This window comes from Sylvia atricapilla, chromosome 9, assembly GCF_009819655.1.
Source record: "Sylvia atricapilla isolate bSylAtr1 chromosome 9, bSylAtr1.pri, whole genome shotgun sequence".
Classification (NCBI taxonomy): Eukaryota; Metazoa; Chordata; class Aves; order Passeriformes; family Sylviidae; genus Sylvia; species Sylvia atricapilla.
Window position 1 is genome coordinate 18,426,313 of NC_089148.1, and position 27,498 is coordinate 18,453,810.

At 36.1% G+C, this 27,498-nt stretch overlaps 1 protein-coding gene across 4 annotated transcripts in view; it reads right to left on the bottom strand.

Annotated features, from left to right (window-relative positions):
* TTLL7 (tubulin tyrosine ligase like 7) overlaps positions 1-27,498 on the bottom strand; it is a 63,160-nt gene that overhangs the window by 4,309 nt on the left and 31,353 nt on the right. For all 4 annotated transcript variants that reach the window (XM_066325120.1, XM_066325121.1, XM_066325119.1 and 1 more), the window contains 11 exons: positions 27,287-27,445; positions 22,173-22,267; positions 21,411-21,558; positions 21,254-21,327; positions 18,216-18,351; positions 17,321-17,407; positions 12,869-13,064; positions 11,894-12,174; positions 8,859-8,993; positions 7,026-7,106; positions 3,130-3,290 (listed from right to left, as the gene is read on the bottom strand). In XM_066325120.1, the coding sequence (XP_066181217.1) occupies positions 3,130-3,290; positions 7,026-7,106; positions 8,859-8,993; positions 11,894-12,174; positions 12,869-13,064; positions 17,321-17,407; positions 18,216-18,351; positions 21,254-21,327; positions 21,411-21,558; positions 22,173-22,267; positions 27,287-27,445 (1,553 nt within the window). The remainder of the gene's footprint in view (positions 1-3,129; positions 3,291-7,025; positions 7,107-8,858; positions 8,994-11,893; positions 12,175-12,868; positions 13,065-17,320; positions 17,408-18,215; positions 18,352-21,253; positions 21,328-21,410; positions 21,559-22,172; positions 22,268-27,286; positions 27,446-27,498) is intronic.

The following is a 27,498-nucleotide window of genomic DNA, read 5'->3' on the forward strand; positions in this document are numbered from 1 at the left end:
TTTGTGTATGAAAGAAGCACTTCACAGAGTGAGGAAAATTTGCTGCATCTGGCTTCAACCTAGCATCCAGGCCAATTTAACCTTGCCCACAGAGAGCAGCAGCAGATTTCACAATGCCAGTGTAGAAAGTTCATCCTTAAAACAACATCATAGAACCAGCAAGCTCGCTCCTGCCTAGTAAGATTTTTTTTAAACTGGGCTGCATTTCACTGTGAGTGTGGTGAGACACTGGCACAGGTTGCCCAGGGAGGCTGTGGATGCCCCAACCCTGATAGTGTTCAAAGCCAAGTTGGATAAGGCCTAGAGCAACCTGGTCTAGTGGGACGTGTCCCTTTCCATGGCTAGGGCGCAGGGACTAGATGATCTTTAAGGGCCATTCCAGCCCCTTAAAATAATATGAGTCAATGATTCTATGATTAAGATGGAAATAAGACCATTAATAACTAAAAGACTATACTGTATGTATAGCTAATGGATTTGTCAGCCTGGCTCCTCTGTCTAGACAGTATGTTCCAGCTGAAAACGTTCAGTCCTACGGAATTTTCATTGCAAACATACATTTCAATGGTGCAAGCATTTTTCCTTAATTATCATTCATATAATTGCTTAAGAAGTATTGTTTGTATACATCAAAACTGTTTAATTTCACAAACTGATTAATCATAGAATCATTTTGGTTGGAAGTGACCTCTTAAGATCATTGAGCCATACTACTACTTTTCTTTAATATATTTTAATATATTTTTCTCAATTTGTTTCTGTCTGGGAACTGTTCACATGTATTTTTACATAGAAATTATTCTATTGTCTTCAGTCTTTCCTCATGAAGTCATGCTGGAAGAAAGTAGCAAGATGACAGTCTAAGTATTACATTCATTCAAAAGATTCACATTGCTACGTGTAGTTATATAATAATTCACTCCATATAACTCAGAAGTCCTGTAGAACCTTCCTGATAAATTCCTTAGGTTCTGGACCTTGTGATAACTTTTCTACAGTTAAGAGGCATTTTTTTTAAAGTGAGAAATAATATATGCAACCATGGCTGACTATGAACTGGTGCTATATGGTTACCCTAATAACAAAAGCTAAGATTTGGAAACATACACATGAATTTTAATGACCTTTCATATAAATGTGCCTGTGCAACCTTCTCCATATATTAGACAGATGCAGTTTATTCTTCATTATACTCCAGTCAACAGGGATCAGAAGTCTGTTTCCTAAGTTTAATTGGTTATGCTGTAACTTTACCTTCCATACATTAGTAAGAAATCACAGAGTCCTCACCAGATACAAGAAAGAGTATTATACTGGATTATGCAGTGTGGTCAGTTATGTGTTATTCTTTTTATAACCACCTGAAGTCAACTGGTTCTTCTAGTTTTCTTCTCTTAGTTTTAATTGTTTATTATACAGTAAAACAAATGAATCTTTATGAAACCCTCTACATCACCCTTTTTTCACAGAGATTTTCTTTTTTCTTTCTTTTCATTAAAATAGCACATTACTAGCAAAGTACTAACCAGCAAGAGGAAACCTTAAGGCCATTAGCTCCACTCTTCTCCCAAGACATTTATCCTACAAACAGTGAACAGACTACACTCTTTAATGTATATCCATATATCTGAATCAGCACATTAATACCCTTTTCCCAACACATTTCTTCAAATTCTACACACGCCTTGTTTATTCTATTCTTTAAAATGGCACAATGAACTCTTGGGGAAGAGTGATGAGAAGTTGGCCTCTCTGCTACAGAGGTACTGTAGGGAGTTCTCAGTTGTGTTATGGGGCAAGAAGGATGCTTGTAACTGAATAAAACTGGGCAAGGTGCAAACAGCCTTTTTATTTTCTTCCATGAATTCTGTATTATCAGGAACAAGTGTATTACATGCAGTGTATTACACATACTGGATATTAATGTATTACTTTTACAGTATTTTTAGAATCTTTTATGTAACAACTCCTCTTACAAGGAACTGGATATTTGTCAAAGAATGGCTCCACTTATATTTTATGACCACTCAAGACTTCACACACCTCTGCTAGCACAAAGAAAAGAAAAAATTGTAAAGATGATGGTAAAAGACCTGTTGATTTTTTTGGACCCCTTAGATCCCTCTTCTTCGTGTTATCCATTTTCTTGAGAAACAACTAACAAGGGTAATGTGCAAGTTCTCCACATATGATAAATGACCATATGTGAACAACATATTGACTTGATTCCGTTGTACATACAATATCCAGCAGCATACTAATTGTTGTAGTTCATTTTCAATACACCTGTTAGAACACTTTATGCAAGCTAATAAAACTCTCTCCTGTTCTTTATACATTTTATATACTAACAGAGAAAATATCCTATCTTGTATGCAATATATTTCATATTTTAAATTTTTTATTCTTATTTTATGAATAAATTGATGAGTGAGAGGAATTGTTTAATACCCTTGATATGATCCCCCAAATCTATATTTCTACCAATGCCTTTGATTTCAGGAATGCAGATTCTGAAGTGCAGGTTATTGAGCATATTTATATGTTCAGATCTTTTCTTCCCTGTAGAAAACTTGTATTTGCTACCCAAACCAAAAACACCTGCTTACACGGACATTTCATATTCTGCATATACTTAACTTTCTACCAGTATGGGAAACAGTGAATGTCATCAAGCACAGAAATTTGAACTGTTTATTAGTAAATCACAAAAGTGACATTGCATCTGGTGTGAGATGTCAGCTGCACTTGTGACTGAACTCCTCTTATGAGCCTGGAGCACAAATAGATAAAATGATTTCTGTTGATGGCAAGTCCACCTTTGACACAGTGGTCTTGGCCGAAAAATGATGCACCATGCAGTAAAAGAGTTGACTTAAGGCTGAAACATTTTGAATATTAGATTTTTTCCTTAGATTATTATTATTTGTAAATACATTACTGTTTGATTCCATTTCTGAAAAGGTTGGCCTTGATTGCTAGTTTTAATTCTACTATGTATCTTACAGTGCTTTTAAAACAAGTTCATTGTGGTACATTGTTCTCGTGAATGAAAATGAGCAACGAAGTATTCCAGCGTTGATTGTAATTGGGAAGTTATGAAGAAGAAGAAAAGAAAAATCAGCTTACCCTGAATTACAGAAACAGTTCCATAGGCCTTGACCATGGCTCCAAAGTAAGCGATTAAATACACGGTTAAAAAGACGGTAGAGATGTAAATTTTCAATGTCTGGGGCTTTCCAGACATGCTGTAGAACTGCACGGACACTTGTCCTGACTATATCCAAAACCTAGGAAAGAGCATTCCAAGTAAATCAAAGACATTTTGCAAAACCAGAACCCAGCTGATGGCTGCTGCCCTGCAGACATACAGACAGCTATCCTTATACATGTGACTGCATACCTGTACATTCCTACAGAGGTCTGGGGTTCATTTCTGTGCATTCATCAGCTAACTTTTATTATTTGTTCTTTCTGTTAGTAACATTTTGTAAAGCCAAATCAAAGTATTTTATTACTAGAAAGTTCATTTCTGTTTTTTCAGTCTGTTCAATACCATCTCGTTTAAATGACAGAAAGGGTAAAAAGAAACTAATTGGACACAATAAAGACTAGAAGCAACTTAATTAACCCAAGTATTATATATCTCCTTTTCCCACTCCCTCGTAAAATACCATCTATTTTATAAAGAATTAAAATGTCCTGAAAAACTACGAACTGTCTTTGGTTTAATGTCTGTTTAAGCTCAGTGTTACCTGGATCAAACCATATTAGTGTCCCTGGCAGGAGACAGTGTAATCAAATCAGTAAGTAAGAAAATAATCAGCAAGATATTTAAAATAGGAACATTTATAGCCACGCCATGGATTTATTACATATAGACTACATTTAAATGCAAGAGCATAAAGGCTGAGCTGCATTCAGTATAGTGCAAGACAGCTGCACATCCAACTTACCAGAGTCCTGGACACAGCTTTGCACATCCCACTGAACTGTGGCATGGAAGGAAGGTGGGATTCAGCATGCCTGCTTTTAAATATCTGGACGTTCTCTTAACTCAGTCCTCTATGTTCCCTTCATAATCCCTGGAGAGAATCAAACTCCAGAGTGTCTTGGATTCTGTCTATTTAGATACTATCAGTAAGTCTGGGAATAGTTTTGTGACCAAGGTTGTATTCAGGCCCCATATTGACAGTCTGAACAGTGTAAAATCTGTCCTACAAAAAAGCCTATGGTGCACGTAAACTATCAACAAAAAAGGCAGTTAAATCCGTGAAATTTCCTTTAAAAGAAACATCCTTACTGCCTCTTTTGCAGTAACAGCATCTTTCAAAAAACCAATCAGACTCAAGAGGATGGTGAAGAGACGGAGGTATTTGCTAGTTTGGTATGAGATTTTATAAATTAGAAGGTACAATGCTTTCCCTGCAAACTTTCAGATATGTAGAACAAACTGATTCACATAGTGAATTGTGGTTCTCAAAAGGTGAAGGAGATTTAGTAGAACAGTAAAGTACAGAAGAATGGTGTGGAATTGCAATTTTTAGGTCCTACATAACAAACTGCTGTTTATAAATTGTCTGACAATGAAGGAAACAAGGTTTAAATAAGCAAAATGCTTGCAATAGTACAAGGAAGCTGTGTAGTATGCCTAATGGGCAGAAAATCTATAGATACCTAATAATGAGATCCTTGATGAAATATGTTTTTTCCATGTTATTTAAATTCTTTTTGAAGACTTAGTTTGCATGCACAGGTTTTGCAGTAATTTCATGCACACAATAGCCCAAAATACAATACTGTCCTCTCTGTTGAGAATCTTCATTAATGCAGGTGTCTAATGCACTAAACCCCACACCCATGGCCCATTCCTCCCAAAGAGTGAGATAGAAAGAGTAAGATAATGAAATCTAAGGGTGTTGGTCTTTGTTGGTGACAGCAGGAGCTAAACCCAGGTTTTGGACTGTCCCATGCCTGTGGAAGAGGCCCAGACTTTCAGGCACTTCCTTAGCAGCATCAGCCTTCATGCTTCTCAAGCCCTTTTCCTTTTGTCTCACCTGTCCAAGGTATTCCCACACACATGGCCGCTATCTGTGGTCAAACATCTGAAACAACTTAGTCCCTAAAGCACATTAAGGATCAGCCCTACATTTCTTGGCAATGTTTCACTAACAGTATTTCCCTGTGTGAAAAAAAACAATTCCACGCTATGTAGACTCTCATTAGTCCAAAAGACATCAACTAAGAACAATGATTCCAGTGTAGAGTTTTTTCCTTTTACTATAGTACCTGGAGCTGAAGAAAACTAAGAACTGAACATCTTAGAGCAAGCCACAGGCTGCCAGGTACTCTAGAAAAAAACATCTTTCTTGCTGTTTTTACTGTGCTGATATTGCCAATATGCCAGAGCAGGAAATGTGCCAGTTAATTGTCCTTAATTTGCAAACATGGCAAAAAAAAATCATCCATTTAAGAAAAGAGACAAGGCACTTCACAAGGGTGGAACTTCATGAAACCTGCATCTTCATTTTTCTAAGTTAATTTCCCTAGCTTCCATTCATCTTTCTGTTTAATTTACGTCATTCCCTTTAACAAAACAAATTATCTAGGTATAACAGAACAAGATGTTATGAAAGGGTATATTCAAAACCCTCTGGTAACCATCAAAACACTTTTCAAGAAATTATGTAAAGTGATGTAACATGAAGCAGTCATAACTCCTCCCATACCAAAATCTCCTTTTATTGAAAGTCTTAGAGGTTAAATTTCTTTTTAACATGAATTGACTTAATTGGTTTATTCTCAGCTTACTTCTGAATGCCTCTCGTACTCGCACTGTAATGCCAGAATATTACACACTAAGAATATAAGTGTAAGTTTGATTTTTCTGTATCATGTTGAATAATTGTTAAGCAAATACAGCTGTCAGGGATAAACATTGTGAAATCTAGCACATTGCCCAGGTATTTTCTTCTTGCCTGTTAGAATTTCCCAGTCAGTAAGAGTGAAGGGGACTGAGATTCTGTTTTGTATTTCACAAAGCTGAGAAAGGTACCTTTGAGACAGATTCCTTACTTGCATAAATATTCTCCTCCTTGCTCATTTCTCCTTCACCCACCTCATTGGAATATAAAACATACTTCTTTCAAATCAACAAAAGACATTTGGCAGTCCTCAGCTGCAATGTCATTGTCAAAGTTAATCCGTTTTTATAAACTACCCTTCTAAGAATAACTATCTGATTGCTTGAAGGGATTGAGGTTAAAAGCAGTTAAAAAAAAAAGGCAAATCATTTCCAGTGCAAGCAAAGATGAAGGGCTCACTAGTGCTTCAGGAATTATAAGTCTCCTAAAGTTGTAAAAGATGTCCTCTCAAGAAGAGCAAAAAGTCCACATTTCTGATTGTGCAGTTTTTGTAAGCAACAACCTGGCACATCAATCTCTGTCATGCTGACTTTGTACATGTGCCCTTGGTTTAACATGACTGCCAGTCAAATAAAGGGCAGAACCACCCTCTACTGGAGACTTTCTAAAATAACGCTTAAAGGATAAAATTCTTTGCTTGGTAAGTCCATTTTTTATTCAACATGATCTATTCTAATACTGTGGGTCAAATACTCGAACAGCCAAGAGCAATATCACTACCTCTAACAGAGTTTTAATATGCCTGGTCTGAAACTGCTGACTGGTGTGTAGCCCTTATCAATCAAATCTGCTGAGTGAATACCCTTCTAAGAATGTTATGTAGAACTTAGGTATTTAAGCACTAATCATTTATTAGTTTGGTTTTTTTCAGTAGATTAATTTTTTGAGAAATTGATTTTTAAATTATAATCCTGAACAACCATGCTTCCCCAAATATGGAGCAACATAATGTCCTACAATAGAATTAATGCATATCTATGTTAGTAGCAACAGCCAGTATTTTGGCATCTCAAGTCACTCGCAGCTACTGCTAAACACTACTAGAAATACTGCTATACATCTACTTTAGATGACCTTCTGAAAATGAAATACATCACTTACTTTTCGTTGCTTTCCTGAATCCAGTTTTACCAACCAATAGGATGACACTTTTGTTTTATGATACTTCCAATTATCCATAATCTGTGGTCATTGTAAATCACAAGAAAAAAAAAAAAAAAAAAAAAAAAAAAAAAAAAAAAAAAAAAAAAAAAAAAAAAAAAAAAAAAAACAACAACAACAACAAAAAAAAACCACATTAAAACATGGACTTTCATTCACAAGCACTCCTAACCCTTATAAATGTGAGCATCTTAAAGACTGCTGTGAGAAGTTTTCTCTAAAAGAAATAGCAAGATATTTGCAAATTATGTGGGGTAACATTTTCAAAGATCTGTGTGATGCTTCAGTTTAATACGACCCTCTTTTCTACCTGATTCTGACAATCATACACTACAAAGCAGTTGAAAAGTGGTCTTGACTGACTCAGCTCAGGTTTTTTTAGAGAGTAAGTTCAACAATGCATAACTGCTGATCTATTTAAATAGTGAGAGGTTTTGCTGCATATGGGATATTAGACATAACTGGAAATCATCCTTTCTATAAATAATCATATATGAAGTGCAACACTCTCCTTCCACAAAAATCTAAGTGCTACCAGAATAGCTCAAGCTGTGAACATACATTTTTATTCTCATTTTGTAATTTTATCTTTCTGCTCTTCTCCAGACCTTCAACAAGTCCTGTCTTACCAGCACTTGTTTTCCTCCGTGATTAACTATTTCCCATCAGGAGTTGGCTGTGGTCAGATGAATTTAAGAGTTCTTCCCCAGGGAAGTGCAGGGCTCCCCAGGCTGGCACTGAGTGAGGAAGCACAGCCAGATGGAGGGCTTGCAACCCCTCACAGAGAACCACACACACTCAGGGCATCAGGGACAACATTTAATGAAGCACTTTAGTTCTGCTTCTGAGGAGCCAAATCTGCTGGTTGTAAATACCATCTTCCCCATCACTAAATCAACCATCAATACAGAATTCCTTTCCACTCCAATGTAGCTGCAGAGATTACTAGAAATATAATCAACATTCTGGAAGCTCACAGAGCTCAGGACATTTCTAGCCAGATGAGTCAGATGAATTTCAACACATCAGGGACTGTGCTCACTACATCAGAGCACAGGTGTTAATTTGAATACTTTCTTTTTACTTCTAAACTGAGAAGAGAACATCTATCATTATTTTTTCTTTTCCATCCTGTTAGCTTCTTTGCATTAAATATTTACAAGGTATTTAGACAGCATGCAATTTCTGCTTACATATATTAATATCAAGTATTGGGGTTTCATTGACCTTTAGTTTGGCATTGTTTCACATGTCTTTGATACCAAGCTACAAGGCTCAGGACAACATTAGATGTGAGAAAGGCTAATTTGGAAGAGTACAAGAGCCAAAGAGTATGTTACTGGTCTTTATGACCCTCAAACCTCCATCCTGCCTGCAGCATACCAATCTGAATTCTCTAGTAGGCCTGCATGAGAGCAAGTTAAACAGGTCAGGATCTGTTTTAACAATATCAGATGAAATATGAATTGTAACATTCTTCTTGGCTTACTTAAGTTTGAACTTTCTCTACAATGAAAAACTGAATTTTCCTAACCCTCCTGATTATTTCTCATATATTTTATAAGGACATAGGAATGTTTTTAGTACTGCTCTTTTAAGGTCAGAAAGCATGCAAAGCTCAAAGCTTTCAAATTCTTTTGAGTTATCCTGAGTTCTGGAAGTTTTAGGGCCACAGGAGCTAATGAATCATAGATTGAGCTTTTTACTTTTCCTTCATTTCAGTAGCCTAAACAGTGTCTAGCCTGTTCTTCTTTCTTATTTATAGATACTTACATCTTCTATAATTAATTCCGATTCTTCATTTGTTTTTCCTGGGAACTTGACTCTCAAGTCATTGATAAGGAGAAGAGTCTCTTTTGTCAAAGCAAGTTCTTGCTCTTTTGTTTTCTGTTGCAGCAAAGACTCACTCTAAAAGCCAAGATGAAGCAGAGGAAAACATTTCAAGCGCTCCATTAAATCACATTACAAAGATGTTTGCTTGACAAAAAAATTCTAGAGTAACATAAAATGTATTATCAAAGTGCATAAACATATTTTCTAATACAGAACTAATATATATCACATATATTAATGCATCACCATTACTTAGAGTTGTCAAGAAATCCAAGAAAAATAGTATAAATCTAAGTTTGTCTGAAATAGAATAAACAAACATATATTCCATATTTATGGTGCCCACAATTTACAGTATGAATTTGAAATTGAGATAACAGACTTTGAATTTAAATTCAACAGAATGAAAAATATTATTAGTCATAAAAAGCATCCTTTCAGTTCCTCACTTCAACAATTTAACATAAACTGGCAATACATCACAAGGCCAAGATTTCAGGCAGCATTAAAAAGGACACTTTTCTCCTTCTTCAATCAGTGAGGGGTCTGATAGTGCTTTCAGTTGTCCAGAGTTTTGTTTAAAGTGTTGGTGCTTTTTACAGCAATACTGATCTGAACCCCTGCAGTGTCTGCAGAGGACCATCTCTGGAGGATTTGGGTGTCTTCTTTAAAACATGACACACTACTTAGATGTGTTTCTGATCCTCTTTCTTTACTTTCACATACTTTCGCGTTTACACATTGCAAGACCAAGTCAGTTTAATTTTTATGTTTTTCAAGAGTGAAATTCAAAATTTCTAGGCACTTCTAATCTTTGTATCCTGTAACAACTACAATACTTAAGGATATTTTTATTCGAGTCATAAACATTTTCAAGCACAAAATTGGTATTTGATACATGTTAATGTGGCTGAAATAATAAGATAGCAAATATTTTCAAATCCATTTTTGTTTATAATTCTTATAAGAATATGTCTATAATTCCCAACTGTAAATGATTTATTTAAAATTTTGTTTCCCTACTTTTAGAACATTTGGATCTCAGCAGACTCCAAAATGGCAGGGTACTGCTCTTTTCTTGCCCAGAGGATAGATAAACTAACACTTTATCATGCACAAATGATTTCTTCTTAGTAAGTCACAGTTTATCAATTTTAATGTTATTCTAGCAGTAATATATATGATATTATTCTTAGTTGCAAAAATAATTATGAACAGAGTTCCATTCAGAACACAGTGCTAAATTATAAGTAGTTCTTATCCATTCTGTAAGTAATTTTATTCACATCATTTTTAGGAAGCATGACCTAAGCTCTATCACCCAAAGTAATTGTTCTGCACGTCAAGATCATTTCTGTGGTGGCGCTTTCTCAATGAAAAAGAGAGTATGCTATCTTACTAATATTAATTTAAGTGAGTAGCCCATTTTTAACATCAGATGGTAAGAGACTGCTTTTAATCTTTCAGTAATTTGTATTTGATATAAAGTTAATGTGAATAGAAAAATCCATATTAGCACTGTCTCATTAAACTCTCAGAGTACATCGTGATGATAAAAGGGCAGTTTTTAAACTTGAGATAGTTAATGCAATAAAAAATACCTTTAACACGTTGTTGTGAAGACACAATCTTAATGTCTTTCCAATTCTATTAGCTGACTTTAAAGATGGAAAACCATGTTAAGAAGTATTTCACAAGATGTCAGCACACAATTTTAAAAGGATCCTTTTTCATCATTTAGACAAAGCCTCACAGGCAAAACAGACAATGAGCATTCTACCGGATAAAAATGATGATTAGAGATAGTAAATACTATGAAGCAAGTTAATTAGCATTACAAAAGGATTTCTCACAATCAAAGATCACCACAATACAGAGAGGCAGCAAATACAGGTTAAAAGTGCCAATTTGTTTTGCCCCATCTCCCCACAAATTTGGGTGATGAAATATATAGGTCAGGCAGCAAAGCACAAATGGAAATGCTCTGGCACCAGCAGGCAATGCAATCCTGAATGAGGCTGGGATTGATCCCTGCAAACACTGTTCAGGGATAAGTGAATATGGGCTCCATCATGCCAACACAAAAGAAGAAATGCCTGGGCTGTGAAGGAGATACCAAAGAGGAGGACAATAGGCTAACAAAATGAAAAAATGTACATGATCCAGAAGTACATTGTAAAAGTACAACTAATCACACTAATTCTATAAAATTAAAAGTGTTTAATCTGATCTGTTAATTATTTGGGCCGGTTGGTTGTCTGTCTCAAGGAGCAGGTTCAAATGAAAGATACTTCTTTTTTAAAAAAGAGAATGGCTTCTGAGTCAGGTACTGCAGTGGAAAATCCCAAAGACCACAAGCACTGTATAAATTTTCAGTTGTTCACTTTGGAAGTAGAGGTCTACTGCAGTGGTATTGCAGCATATGCAAAAGAGGTCCAGTAGGTTGAAAATTAATCTTACCTTCTTACAATGGACAGCCATACAAAGACTTACTTGTGTTTTATTCTGGCACAGTGTAGTTACACTTGGACTATACACTGGGTTTGAAATCTGGATGTATTTTTTGTAAAATGACTGTAAGGATTTGGAAAGTAGGTACAGCCTTACATCAGAACCAGCACCCCCCAAACAAATCACAGAAAAAATTTGAGAGACAATGATCCTTTCTATCTTCAAAAGTCTATTTAGGAGTGAAGGTTTCCCATTCACAAAGTGAACTTTTCCCATTCTCCTGAGATTCCCATTTCTACAAAATGCAACATCTGTGTTGATGCACCACAAACACTGAGACACCACAGCTGGCACTCATCCCATAGCACATACAGGTCTAAAGATCTTATATGCTCGAGTGTCTGTCAAAATAATCTTGACTACAGCACCTCAAGTTTTCTGATGTTGTAGAAATCACTAATGTATTTATTGAGTTTTAGAGAAAAATGGAACACATTTTGAATGCAAGTGCTGTGTTAACTCACCCCTGGAGAGTTCATAGTTCCCAAGGTGGCTGTCTGAGAGAATCTGGCTGAAGATGGGCTACGACTTAAAGAGTGAGACCTGTTCACTGAGGATGTTCTCTGCATTTGGAGAGAGGCTTTGGCTGAAAAGGGGCGCTGCTCAGCTCCCTGGGACTGCATAGTGAGTATGGATATGGAACGAGGGCAGCTCACAGAACGCCTTATTGGACCTGTGGATGATGTAGGGGACGAATATGATGGAGACTTTACATTTTTATTTGAAGGTTTGCAGTTCATTCTACCTGCAGACAGATCAAATGAATGATGTTATTATTTTCTTAACACCTATTTTTCAGTCTTTGTAACTAAACACATATGATCCATGTGTGCACAGATCTACTACAATGTGTGTTGACTAGCAACTATATATGTAGAAGTCAGTTGCGTCAAATCCCAATAATACAGAATTTACATACTTATAGGAACATTTATTTCTTCCTCATATTCAGCTTTAACCAGGCGGACTCCAATCCACTATAACAAGCATGAGATTTATGAGAGAGGGCATGTGCTTTTTAGGTCAAAATGTATGTGACTTCTGTGTGTGGTTTCCTGACTATGAGGATATGGAAACAGGAGAGAAAATTTGCTCTATGGATCCTATATTTGCAGACCAGTGTTTCTCATTTGCTATGGCATAGTTACACCATTTTTTAGTTCACTTTTCAGCTAAATAAATGCTATGAAAAATAAAATTTTAGAAGCAGCATTATACATATGCAACTACATTATAAAGTTTTCTGAGACAATACACCACTAAAACAAAAAAATAACATGGTATATTTATTAATTTAGAAAACATTTTAAAGAAACTGAAACAAGCAAACCAGTGCTTAACCCTGAGATACAAAGTTGACACATTCTAAAAGACTGAAGAATGTAATAGAATTCATCATCAATGTCAGACTTCCTTGGAAAAGTGATCATTTAACTTACCTGATCGTTCCAAAGATTTGTATTTATTTTCTTCAAGATCATATGAAACTTTTTTCTCCTTTTTTTCATTGTGATCTTCCTTTTCAGTTTCTTCTCCCGATTCTGACACACTGCTACCACTCTCACAGCTACTGTCACTGCTGTAGTTCTTATGTTTCCTTATGGAATGTGCACTTTCTGGCATTGAACACAAGGGCTAAAAAAAAACAAAAAAGAAAAAAACACCCAAGAAATTGAATCTCAAAGAAACAGCCAGCTACCACACTAGATCCCGGATTCAGGCAGTTTCAGGCAGTATTTACACAGCTATAAACCCTCCCAAATTAGATTGGAAGTTTGTCCTAAATTTTAGAATAATTGCTTAAATATTTCATTAAATGCATTCCACTGTAATTCTAATCTTTGAAGAGTAGAGCATAATAAGTAACGAAGAGCAGCATAATATGTAAGGGGCAGGATTATTTTAAGTATGAATTGCACTACCAAACATATCAAATTATGGTTTGAAATCATAAGTCAATTGATACAGAATACCATTTACAATCAGTTCAGGTTCCTCACTGATATTTGCAGTAACAATGATCAACATGAAGTAGAAAAATATTTCAGAGAACTTTGGCTGTTTTACTTCTACAAAGAAAGTGATTAATCCACATCCTGCAAGAGCAGAAACCAAAGAATACATAGCAAGCTGTCCTGGGGGTTCTTGATGCCTCATATGTACATGGGATTCAGTGTCATTATCTAATTAATCCAGTGCTATTACCAAGGATACTGCAGGACAAAAACCAAAAAGGTGGAGACAGAGAAATGATCCAAGAATAGAACCTGTACTAACTATGCTTGAAATTTTTTCATCTTCCATCTACCATCAATCAGACACAAAAAATGCAGTATCTTTCATTACGTCTGTTCCCCTAAGTCGGCTTATGTGGTCACCTTTTTTTCCTACACACTCTTTCCAGTTAGCCTCAGTTATAAGAAGCTATGCTGATGGCCTCATCTACTTAATGGGTTGAAATTAAAGCCCAGATTTAAAAAAATACAAAATCATAATTTCTGGACATACTTTGAGTCAAAATGAAAAAGAACTCTCAAGAAGAATTTAAATCTTCCTAAGGTCTTAGCATAATGTAATGCACCTAGGTTTATTACGAGGGTAACAGGAAAAAGCCCCAAAACCTCCTGTTGCTGCAGGATACACTTTATAACTAAATAGCTGCCACCTAAACTGCTGTTCCAGACAAGGAAGGGAAGGGATTTCTGCCACTAACTAATAGTATGTTTATGCCATCCCAAGCTGTTAGACCAGATAAAGAGAAGTTAGAGAAGAATACTGCATTGAGGAAGGCCCTGACAATTGTTGTTACACAAAGAATATGTTGATATATATCTGTCTGCCAAAGGGATAAAAGTAAGGTGCCTCAACACATACTACTTTATTAAAAATAGCTCTTCTTATCATGAAATGCTGTGTATGATGGAGACATATTGATCAGTCATTCCTGAGAAGTTACACAAGGTATAACAAATGTTTTCAATCACAACCAATAGGGGCTTTAAGACAGATCCTATTCTACTTATCATATACATGCTCCTCACACATTCTACAGTAAACAATATCAATTAACAAAGAAGAATATAAAAAAAGACCAAAGAAATTACAAATAGCAATAATGACAAATAATAGCTGAATCTGGGTATAAACTGATCTCTTACAGATGTATCTGATTGCCTATCATATCTAATCACCTTGATTTTACCCTTATGCTAACCCATTTTTCCAGTGATTAAACTCATCTGATCTTATACCAAAAGAATTAAAATAAAAATTAATTTCTTATTTCCTCTACAATAGCTGTTATTTTAGTTCCTTAGTCCATTGTCCAGCACGTGAGTAACCCTGACAGTGTGTAGGTGTCAGGAGCCCTCTAGAGGCTATAAATAAACTGGACATTTCCAGAATGTGCTTCTCCATCTATGCAAAACTCAGCAGTATTTCAAGTGCAGGGAAAAAAAAGCCTTCATTCTGTGAAAATCTTGATTTCTTTCTTCCTACACTGAGTTCCTAATCATATTCAAATAAAAATAAGGCTGAAGTTCTTAGTAAATATGGAATAATTGTTACACACAAAGCTTGTATCTATTTAAATGTACACAGCCCTCAACCTCTCCTATGTATAGATATGTATGTGGAAACATGGACATTTGTGTATGTTTCTACGTATGTTGGAGCATGAGAAGGAAGACATCTCTCTCCTAACTATTCCAGTTGTTTTGTTAGTTTTCTGAGTCCTGACTGTAGGGGTTTTTTCAAGGAAGAGTGCAACCCAAGGCAATGCATCTGACCTAAGAGTACCTTCTGTCAGCAGGGCAGCCACTGAATTTAAGGGGGGACAGATTCCATGACCCACGACCTTCTCAAAGAACCTTTCCTACTGGGTTACATGACATGAAAAGTACCAGTCCTGTGGTTGTTCTGTTGGGGTTTTTTTCTGTTATATCCTGCATATGCAAATAGTTCATTATTAATAGGATTTTATGGTTACAAGATGAGGTTTACAGATGGATTATTTTCTTACCTGACAGATTGACCGGCAATAGTACTTTCTACTACCTCCCTCTTTCACCAAATTTCTGTATAGATATATATTTAGACATTACATATCTCATAGCAGCCTCTTTACAAAGAGGTGGGCAATTAATTGTATGTGATTTGCATTATGCACCTTAACCCTTACAGGGAAGAGGTGATGCTCTTTTGGAAAAAAATACCAGGACCATCTGCATGGGCATCTGTATTTCAAAAGGAGTACACAGGACATTATGCAACCAGGGAAATCTCTCGTTACATGGCTTCACTATAAGCAATGTTTAAATGACTGAGAAATGTATCAGGACCATAAAAAAGATGCCAGAATAAGAATCCTGTGTAGCATGAAGTATGCACAGCGCAAGGAAAAGAAACAGTCTCCCTGGATAAGCTAGTTTCATTGTTTTCTGTTTTGATTTCATCAATTTAGAGGAGGAAAAAAAAGGAAATTTTGGTCATAAGCAATTTTTATAGCAATTGCCTGCAATAAAAAGACCATGGCATATCATTTTAGTCAAATTAATCAAAATTCATCTTAAAACTAATTGAGAGAGGTTTCTCAATTTGGGCTTAGTACCCTATTAATGTTTAATTAAATGTTACAGCCTCCAGCCTGGGAATGCCTTGTGAGCAAGGAGTATAGAGGTAGAATAGAACAAGTCAGTGAGCATACAGGCAACCAGATAGATGTTCTCCAAGGACTGCTGGGAAAAGACAGGCTCCTGAAAAAAGGGAAAAATGTGACTGAAATGTTAAACTTGAATAACTGACCTCGTGTTAAAGAATTGAAAACAAAATTTTAAAGAAAAGAATCTCTGTAATAACACGGACTGAGTGTACTGCTAGGGTGGACTGGGCTTTTTTCTCTTGTTTAAATGAACCCACTGCTGTTAGAGCACGAGTGCACAAAATCCCCATATTTTAATGAGGCTCCTGCAAATCTATCTTAATACCAGATTGAGCATGTAGATCCTCTTTCCAGAATGCATGCCTGTAATAAGATGTAGCTCTTTGGATTCTTGCACATATTTAAAGTACCTCTTCAAGCTCAGAACAATTGCCAGCATTCATTTTGTACACATATCTACAGACTTGTACACCATGTCATCAGAAACATAAAATGCTGTAAAAAAGTTTGCATGCATCCATAAACAAATCTATTCAAGGTCAGAACAGAGATGTAGGCTCTTCTAGTAGACTTGACCTAAAATGTTTACAGGATATAAGAAATATACTTATTCTAGCCAAGACAAAACTATTTCTCTTTACTGGCTTAGAGATATGCAGTTTATTCGAGGCAAAGACTCACATGAACAATGCACACAAGCAGAAAGCATTAAGCTAAAAATAATATATATTCACATTAAAAGCAGATTTTGGATAAAAAAATGGGTTCCAAGATATACTGTACAACCCTCTTAGCAAGAGAGCAAGCTACATATATATTAAAATTATAATTAATTTTTTGACTTTCCATAGTGCCTTTTATCTCATGATCTCAAAAATCCTAATTTTGGCACTAATCAATTAGAGATTAAAGCATTATTTCGAGATCCACCATTGATATAAAAATCCTTTCACACACTGAAATCAATCTCTCATACAACAGTTGTTGCCATGCATGGCAATTCCTCCAAATGGTTTAAGGAGGGAAAGAAGTATCACATATCCTCTTAAAAATTTAATGGGATTTAGTTGGACAAATGGTAGTGATGCCTCTATTATACTTATTAAAAAAAAAAAGGTGGTCTGAGGAAGAAAACTTCCAGCAGGATCAGCCAACTGAATTCCTCACTTAAAATTCTCTGGAAACCTGTCTATAAAATGAAATAAAAAATTGGTATCTAAAAGACAAATACCTTAGGTCCTCGCTGCCTGGTGCATTTTCCCATTAGCTTTTCATCATCTATTTCACATTGCTCCAGAAGATCCAAAATGTCCTCCTCCTAGAAATGGGAATTTCATTACTATTAATTCAAAGCAGGACCTTGTCCTTCAAAGATTCAAGCAAAAAGTGGTAGAAATTTGAAATTACTCTGATTACTAATTCCTGAAATAGGACTATGAATTCCTTCACAGGAGGAAATAGAAATATTTCTTCTCATGCATGCATCTCCCCTTGCAAGCAACATGAAATTGAGGGTTAAAATCAAGTTTTAACAGCTATTAAAAATAAAAGTCTGAAGAAAGGATTGAGCACAGATTCCTGTAAAACTGCTAGATGATGCCAGCTACAAAGATGCAAAATTATTTCTCAGATTTCAAATTACATCATGTTAGCTGGTTATTAATATAGCTGTTTTCCTAGTGTCTCTGACTAAATAAGTAGGCAAATCAGGTAAAATTTTTGGATGTCTTAAATCCTTAAACTAGTGGAGCTGGTTTTAGGATATCTCTTGTTCCAGTTCATACAAGTGGATGAATAGGCTGGGAACATTACTGGAGGAAGAAGGAGGCAATTACCAGCTCAAAAGCAGTTTCTGCCAACCTTTGATTTGGCCAGGGGTAAGGCTGAGGATCAGGGATATGGTAAAGTAGCTTAAAGCCATCTAGCCTGTCTCCACCCTGAGTCCACTGCAGTTCATCCAGATTCAAGGATCTGGCCCACAAGCTGCACAAAGAATAATAAGATCATGGAACATCATCAAATGCTATTTATTAGCCATCATACATGATTATAGTGAAATTAATCCATGAGGTCACGAATTCAAAGATAAGTAACTCCTAAAGCTACTACTCAGTGTACTTCAGTACCTTCATTCTTTTCAAGGGGTCATTCATTTCCCGCTGAAGTGAAGCTGCTCTTCCAGCAAGAAACGTCTGGAAAGCGGTGGCTAACAAACTCTCATACTTTTCAAGTAATGTCTTATCATCAGGAGGGTAAATTCGCCTGAAAAAGAAAAAAATAAGAGTTTAAGATGGAAGCTCAGGTATTCATCACACAGAAGTAATGTCATTAACACACAGTCTCTTTTTTAACACGTACGCAACCCATCTATAATAATTATATAATATCAAACCATAAAACATAAAACGGTGAACATTGCTCTCTAAGTCTACTTTTAATTCAGTGAACACATTCATGTTTAAACTAGCAATTAGCCACTCAAAACCAATACCTAGGTCATTCCAGAGGTATACCAAAACCCAGTTTTGGAGTGCTCAGAAATTTCAGTGGGTATGAGTGATGCATACATGTGTGAATGATTCATGAAATAGTAACAAAATATTGTATGTCAAATTTAGAGCCACAAGATAATTTCTATTAGCAATAAAAAGACACAAACAAATTTGTATTAGCAATTAAAGGACACAAAACAGTGAAAATCTGAACAATAGCTTTGATCTCATGGGCAGGATATGAATTAAAGATTGAGTATGTAGTGCACTTGAATGCTAAATCCTCAAAAAACTAACAGGAAGAAATAGGTGCTATAAGACAGAAAAAGCCCTGGTACATGGAAATATATGGTGACTGATTTTCCATTAGAGCAGCTATGTCATTATTCCCTAAAATCACAGGTAAGGAGATTATGACAATATCAGAAGCAAGACTTGGTGATTTATTCATGTCCATCAAGCAACAATGGGCTTTGAAGAAAATCACTTCAATCCATCTGCCATGAATACCTGAAACACAGCCAGAAATATGGCTAAGATGGAAGACTAACTTTTAAAGTTTTGTAAGGAGTAATCTGTAAGTTAATTTTGCCTGCACTGTGCAAGGCATGGACACTATTTATACAGCACATGACATTATGTGACTTTTATGTATTTTTGAGTCTTTTCTGAACTATTTACAAGTTTCTTTTTTTTTCACGTTCTTCCTTTTCAGACGTTTTCTCCTTGAAAAGGTATCTATCATGAGGATTTTGTTACAATGAATAAAAGGATGATTTGATACCATTAGCCTCAGGGCAGTTCTAGAACAAAATGAAGATGCTTCCAGTTTGTATTAAACACCTGAAAGATTTAGGTACTAATTTAGTTTCAGTCAACACCATTTAATGGTGTTGATTCTACTACAGAAAAAGTGCCATAGAAGAATGCTTTGAAGGGTAATACTCCAAATGTATTTAGACATAGATTGCAGCTAAAGACCATTTCAAAGCCATCCCTTCCAATTCCTCAAGATTTCACAAGAGCTCAGAAGTGTGGCTCCTAATTCAGCTGCCCCTACACTCCCACTGGAGCCTGCTGTGCTTGCAGACAGACATGGACTAAGCCAATTGCTGAGCTGATATCCACAGATTAAATCCAAGTCCTGAGGTTTCTCTGGATTTTTATTCAGAGTGCAATATTAATCCATTCAGCAATACTAGCACCCAAAATTTCCATGATTCTGTCGATGTCTGACACAAGCTGGTCCTGCTGTACAGAGGAAGAGCACATGGAGAAAATACTGCACTTAGATAAAATTTCTCTTCTTCTCTAGCCAAATTTACTTTCCTTCTCGTGTTCTGCTGGTCCTTCAGCCTTTTCTCAAACACATTGTAATATAAAAACACAGAGCTGTTCTGCCTTTTTACAAGTGCACATTCCTCATGAAGTGACACTTTACTTTTTCCTGAGGATAAAAAATTTCTATGTCTTTACTGATTTACATTACCCAAAAAGCTAAATAAAGACATGTGTCTGATTTTCCATCAAGAATTGAATAAGCAACTTAAAATGTGATCAGTTAATAAGCTAGATGTTTAAGTTAGCAAAAAAGAAAAATGTGTTAAAGCATCATAGTGCTTCTCTTTCTTTTAGTAGCATGAAAATAACCACTTTATCACTTCATTGTACATCTAGAGGGGTTTTTTACTTACTAGTTGAGCTCCACACATCAAGAAAATATGTAATTAAAAGTTACAAAGAAAGACTCTTTGTAAGCAAAATGTTGTCAAAAATGTGAATTTTACAGAAACATCTATCTATTTAAATGAGAATTTTACTGGAAATTTAGAACATCTGCTCAAAAAAAAAGGCAGCAATGAAGAAGAGCAATAAAGGCATTCTGACTAGTTCACAGTAAAGTATGTGAACTCAGACCTCTAACATCCTGGATGAATCTTATAAAGAGTGGGCAAATATTCCCATCATCTCTTGCTAGCCATACTCTGCTCCCTTTCAGCCAATATTCCTAGGCCATGCTTTCACTTGTCAAGGAAGCAAATTTCAAGAAATAAGAAAAACATCACAAAACAAATTTTTTGTTTTCTGGTTAATACCTGTTGTAATTGATAATGTAAAGCTCTCTTTTGAACATGTTTTACCAAGGAATCTGAAGGTACTTACATTTCAGCCTACCAAGATCCAAAATCGAAGTGCAAAAATACAAATAAATTATTTCAAATGTCACCCCATTCAAAATGATGGAAGCACCCATAAAGTTTCTGAAATTTGGGCAAGCCTCAAGGATACAATTCAAATAGGATATTTTTACAAGGAATAATCATACTGCATCCCCCAACACCAAGATAAGAATGATCACATGTGATTAGAGAACAGGTCCATAACAACAATCATCATTCTTGGTAAACTGAATGTGAACAATCATGTCTTTCAAGCAAATGTCTTGCACAAACAATAGGGTGACTGATGTCATATAAATTCCTAAGTGCATGAAAAAAATTGGAACCAAGAAAAGAACCATCTGAAAAGAGATACCTGATGTACATGTATATATTTTCTATAAATGTCTACACATTTTTGGCAGAAAATTATCATCTGCCACAAATACCTGTTTCCACTGATCCTAAAGAATACACTGAATACTTCCTACTAATACAGTCAAAAACATTCACCTGTAGTTCCCCATGTGTTTATTTTCATGCTCCTCTTTGGAAATCTGTTTACGTACTTGTGCAAGTCTTTCCTTCTACAAATCAAGAAAGTAAGACAATTAAAACAAAAGAGAGTATAAACCATGAGCAAGAAACAGCACAGTTTTTCCCTTCCTACCAGTTCTTGTTTTCTCCTTTCCAGTGTGTGGCGCTGCTTCTCCCAGTCTGAGGAACCTGGCAACAGTTTTTTCACTGGCCCTTGGCCATACAGCCTTTTTTGAGCCTCAGCCTTCTGTTGGGCTAAATTTCTCCTTTTATCACTTGTCCTGAAACACAGATGATATTAAGAAATGTCAATTCAATGCAGCCAAAATGAGATGCACTTTCATATCAAGTACATAATCTGTATTTTCCAGTCAGTTGTGTGTTTATCATATAAAATTATAATTGAAACATTCATTAAGATTCTTTTTTAATATTAACTGTCATAGCTATAATATTTTCACCGTGTAAAGGCTACTGTATTCTGCTATAATTTAACATACAAACATGGTTGTATCTATTTTCCTGAGGTATAGATATTTTTCAAGGTATCTCAGCAAGAAAGTTTTCTTCCAGAAGGGTATGGCTTTTGACTGAATGTGAACTATCACTCAAGGCTATTTCCTCTATGGCCACATAACCCATGACTGCACACATATGCCAGCTTCAAGATGCATTTGAAAAAAAAAATTTTAAAAGTACAAAAATTACTATTACCATTTATTTTTGCAAGCACATATGCATGAAGAAAAATTAAATTTAGATTCATTTCTGTAGCAAAACTGACAGCAAGGGAAACATTTACATTTTTTCATTTTCTCTGAGTCCAGTTCAAATTTAAAAAAAAAAATCAAAGCAACAGAAATAGAGCCAGACTGAAGAAAAGAGGACAAGGTACCGTATGTTGAGAAGCTTTAATGCATTTAACAGAACGCCTTTTTTTACATCATAGTCTATTTTTTGATCCGTTCCAAAGCTTGGGGCACGATTAATCTAAAAAAAAAAAAGAGACACAGAAGACTCAGGAATGTTGAGGTTCACTGGGAACACACCTATTATAACAGCCTTTGTAGAAATGTCTCTCTCAAATGCAGAGAGATTAAGAGAATACATGTTGAGAAGTTCTTTTCCAGTTGTATATTTTTTAAGTAGAGTACTGAGTGTCACAGACACTGGGAGCTGGGAAATGCACCCTATCAGTCACCAGGTTATCCAGACATTTACAGTGAACACCATTCAAGTTCTGCCACTGTAAATCCAGCCTAATCTACTCTTGATTGCTGCCACCAGAAAATTCACCACACAAACTGCTGTTAAACACATCATAACACATGATGTGCCATGCTATGATGATCCAGCACAGAAAGAGTTAAACTCTTCCATAGTTTCTAGTCTGAAAGAAACTTCAAATACTACTCTAGAATGTAACAACTATACAAGGACAGAAAGCAGAAAGGGGCTCTAATCCAAGCTCTTCTTAAGCATATTTAAATAACTTTTCAGATACACTTGACAGCAACACATAGAGATCTAACTTATTAAATCAGTACATAGTGTGAAAACATAAGATAATTAACAGTCTCAGCAACAAAACGCTTATATGCTAAGTACAAGATAAGAGATTAAAAATGGTACCATAAATATAGCAAAATAAGGAAAATGCAACTGAGAATCTCATAGTGAGAACAAATCATATGCTTAACAGCCAGGAGCCTCAACCAGCCATCCTATAACCCAGACAAGTCTTAGACTCCCTGTAGAGCCTCAGTTTTCAGGTAGATTTGAGGAGGAATAATGATTTATTCTAGGAATTCTTTCCAGACTGGTACAAAAATTTATACTTGAGTAACGGGTGCTAATGACAAGCAGGAATCTCATCTTGATAGTGAATGAGCAGCACTGGTTACGGAAGGGACAGATAAAAAAGAGCTTCAGCAGTGAAAACTAATACCTTGTGCCCCACACGAATCAGAAGCAGAATACAGTTTGCATATCCAAAGCAGAAGTCAAAAGCACTTTATTTTAGCTCTTTAAATATATTAGAGCATCTTAGAGCCTCTACAGCTGTGGGACAGAACTATTGTGGCTGCTACGCCACTCAGTGTCCTGTTGCTGAGTTCCAGCTGCCCTATCATAACTGACAGCTACCTTTCAGCTTTGGGAATCAGCTCCTTTGCTGCTTTTGCAGACAGACTGGCAAAGTGAGCAGTGAGATCTAATGTTGAAAGAAAAATCTTGAAAATTCATCTGAAATATGAAAAGATTTATAAGTATTCTTTCTTGGAAGACTTTCACACAAATATTTAACTGACTAACCTCTTTAGACTGACCTGATCATCTACTATCACATCACAAAGAAGACAATAAATACAGTTGCTGACTAATCTGTAAGACTGTGGCATTATAATCTTGATAACGTACTAGTGATATGCCACAATATTTACTCATAATAACTGGTTACCAATCCATTGTCTGTGCATCTGTCAGCTGGGAGATGGTTATTTAGAGTCCAGTGACCCGAGAATCAGGACATGCACAACTAGGTTGTGTTATTATAACATCAGTAATTTTATCAGCAAGGCATCTACTGTTGTCAAAACCAGGATTGCATGAGGGACCCCAAAAGTACAAGCAAATGATGATTGCAAAGGCCTTGAAAATCCAGAGACTGATGCCAGTGGCCAAACTGTGTTCACTACAGGAATGCAACCTTGTAAACAAGATAAATTTGGTCTAGGGGTAAAGAAGAAAGCACATGGCACGATTCCAGGAGATGTAAAAGACTTGTGGAAAAACTTGGAGACAATGTGGAATTACTGGCCAAAAAATGAACAGCGGGTGGTGGCAGCAAACAAAGGAAAATAACCCTAAGTGAAATTTAGAGCAAAGATGAAGAAAACTTCACCACCAACAGTGTGTTCTTCCTGGTGAAGAGCATAAGACACTAAAAACCACCTACACATCTCTTTTTGGAGAAGCAGACTTTTCCTACCCCATGGTGGCCTCTGGACCTCCAGGAGTACAGACAGGGCAAACATAACACAAGAGAAACATATAGATGCCAGAAAGTTTGCGTATATGAACTTTAACTATTTCATTAAAAGGAATAAGCAATAATTGCTTGGTTTAAGACGTTCACATTTGTTGCCTCAAGTTTGCCTGCTTTTCACTGTTTGCATTTTGTTCTCACGCAGCTTCAAGTAAACTATGTATGTTTTTAGAAAATAATCTCATGTTTACATTCTTCTCCTTTGGGAGGAGAAAGATGATTGATGGTGATGTTCACTAACGAGGTCAAAGAGGTGGCTACCTGTGTAGCCAATCTTGGCCTGTCTGTAAATTTGTATATATATGGAGTCAGAAAAATAAAGTAGAGGCTTTTCCTGCTTGACCTCCTGCTGGCCTGCTTCGTCCTTTCGTGCTCCTAACAGCAGCCGCACGTGTGACCCTCCATCACACACATTCATTTCACCTGGATTGATAACTATGTTATGAACAGATTTTGCTAGCTTGGTGACACTAAATAATAAATTTCTGAATCTGTATGTAAGGTTTCTTTTGCCTTGCCCACATAAATCACAAGGGAAGTTAGGCACCCTACACCTGAGGAAGTTATTAAAATGCATGTTATCTTTTTCTTCAATGATCACAACTTTGTGATCCTAACTGAATATAATGAGGGAGAACAAGGCTAGAGTCCATCCAAGAACTTCAACATTATGGGGGCTTTTACATAAAATAAACTAACTTGGAAATTATGGTCAAAAAGTAAAACTGGATTTTCCAGGAATTGAAGGGCGATCTAGGTCATCGTTGCTAGTCAGAAAGGATGGAAGCTGCACAGATCCTTGCCAGAAACATTTGGTGCCACAAGATGGCAATCATGCATTTCCACAACACTCACTACGGTAGAAGGTTCCGGAAGTTCAGTAGCATCAAGGAGCAGGGGAGCTACAATGCATCAAGGCAATATAAACAAAAGTCAAGTCAGGAAGCAGAGTCATTATAATATGTTGCACAATTTATTTCTTTTAATAGTTTCTCAAGCTATCTTTATAACAGAAAAGCTGCATGAGGGATGGAAACATGAAACTAATCATCCTAATCCTATTTTGGCAATTTTCCCATAACACTGGGAACATTCAGGGCCTTGTGATTAGGATGTTACCACTGTTAGAAGGAATGATTCACTCCCCTAAGGGGGTTTTGGCAAGAGGAAAATGGTGGATGGAGATAAGAGTGGAAATCTGTGGAAGAAGCCAGAAGTGTTTTAGAAAAAAAAGAATTATCTATGTATGTGCCATATATATCTATATCTATACACAAAGACTATATATATGTATATGTACTGCAGATTTGACTTTTACTACACTACATGCAGCATACATACAGTGTCCTCCATGTACATACTCTGTTGGAAATGCTGCAAAAAAGCATGAAGCAAGGTAACAAATAGCAAACGAGTGTACAAAATGAGTAAGTTTCACAGTTTGAAATTTCAGTTAATTTGGGTAAATGTTTGACATAAGTTGCAGGATATCTCTATTACCAAAAGCAATAAAGGAAATACTTAGACTTCTGTATTAAAAAAAAAAAAAAATATATCCAGGTACACAATTCCAGGTCCTGAAGTATTCTCCAGCAACTCAAAATACCAGAGGAGCATTTACTACTTTACTCCCTCACCAATAGAGTCTGGGATCATGTGATTCTCTTCTGAGAATCTGAGTGGTGACTGAAACCCCCCAAAATTTCCATACCTCATGGAAACATCAGAGCAGACAGAGAGTGTCCTTCAGAATGGACTCCCTATGCTGGCTGACTCACCACCTCTCACAGAATTGGTCCGTCAGATTTGCTACAAGGCTGAATGAAATGTTACACAGACATTCTGTGTAACAGTCTGTACTTAAATAACTACACACAGTTATATGCAAACTACAGGCAACCTATAGATGATAATCTGGAAGTGCAGTGCTAAATCAAAGGGACAGCAAGCTTCACTGGACAAAAACAGAAGATGTGGATGTAGTACAGACTAAGTTCATGTCATGTGCTGCTTTTGGCAAGAACATCAAAGCCACCAAATATGCTATGTCTGCATGGCAACAGTAGAGGAATTTTATTTTTCTAATTAAAATTATAATGAGCCCCTGAGAGAAATAAGCACGACAAAGCAACTGCTGACAGTATTAATGGCCTGCAAATGAGGTTATAATTCAGTAAATTAATTGTGTACGTTTTGTTCATCAGTAGCCAAATCATATTCATGGCTTGCTGTCAATAGAGATTTTGAATACATTTGCTTTATTCCCCAAGTTGCATAGTCTCCAAAACAGTTAACAGAATGAAATAAGACAACCTGAAAAAACACAAGTGAACTTCATCTATATGTTATTCATAGGGCAATATAAGACCAACAGACAAACCTCAAACACTCCTGGTTGAAAATGTGTGTGAGCACCACTTCATTTAATTGTACTACTAACATATCAGAGAAGTAATGTTTCTTCCAGCCGTATCATACCAATTGTTTGCATAATTTCTGTGTATCAAATTAGTTCTCTGTTTATGGCAGTGCTTTTTAAAAGCACAGGAGAGGAAAAGAACATATATCCCCAAAACCAAGAATATTAAGATCATACATTCACAGAAGTTACCAGAGCCATATTACACTCATGAAGGAAATCTACATAGCACCCACTTGCTATAATCAAAGTCCTCCAGCTACAATAACAACTACATTAACATTACATTTTTACATTACATTTCCCATTAAAACTTTCAAAAATATCTGAAATGCAACATGGGTCCAGGAAAACAACTACCTTTCTTTCAGTATCAAAAATCACTGCGAGATGATCACAGCACTGGATGCTGCAGAAAAGTGCCATTTAAGTACTCAATAACCGCGCACAGATTTTTTTGCAAGTTTTCTCATACAGATATAGATTCAGCTGGGGCTTAGTTAACTTTACCCCTAAAAACTTACATCTGTGTAAAGAGGTTTACCTCTAGGAGCCATGGTTTTAGTTTTCTGTCCAGCAGAATATCAAATCCCAGGACTTCAAAGCAGACACTGTCACTTCCTGGTGCTTGTCCTGGCCTGCACATGCGGTAAGCATGAAGAACATGCGGCTCTGCAACTATCAGAGTCTTCACCACCAGTTCCTGAAGAGATTTGTTTCAGAAAAAGTCATCAGGAGAGAAAACACCACCATTTA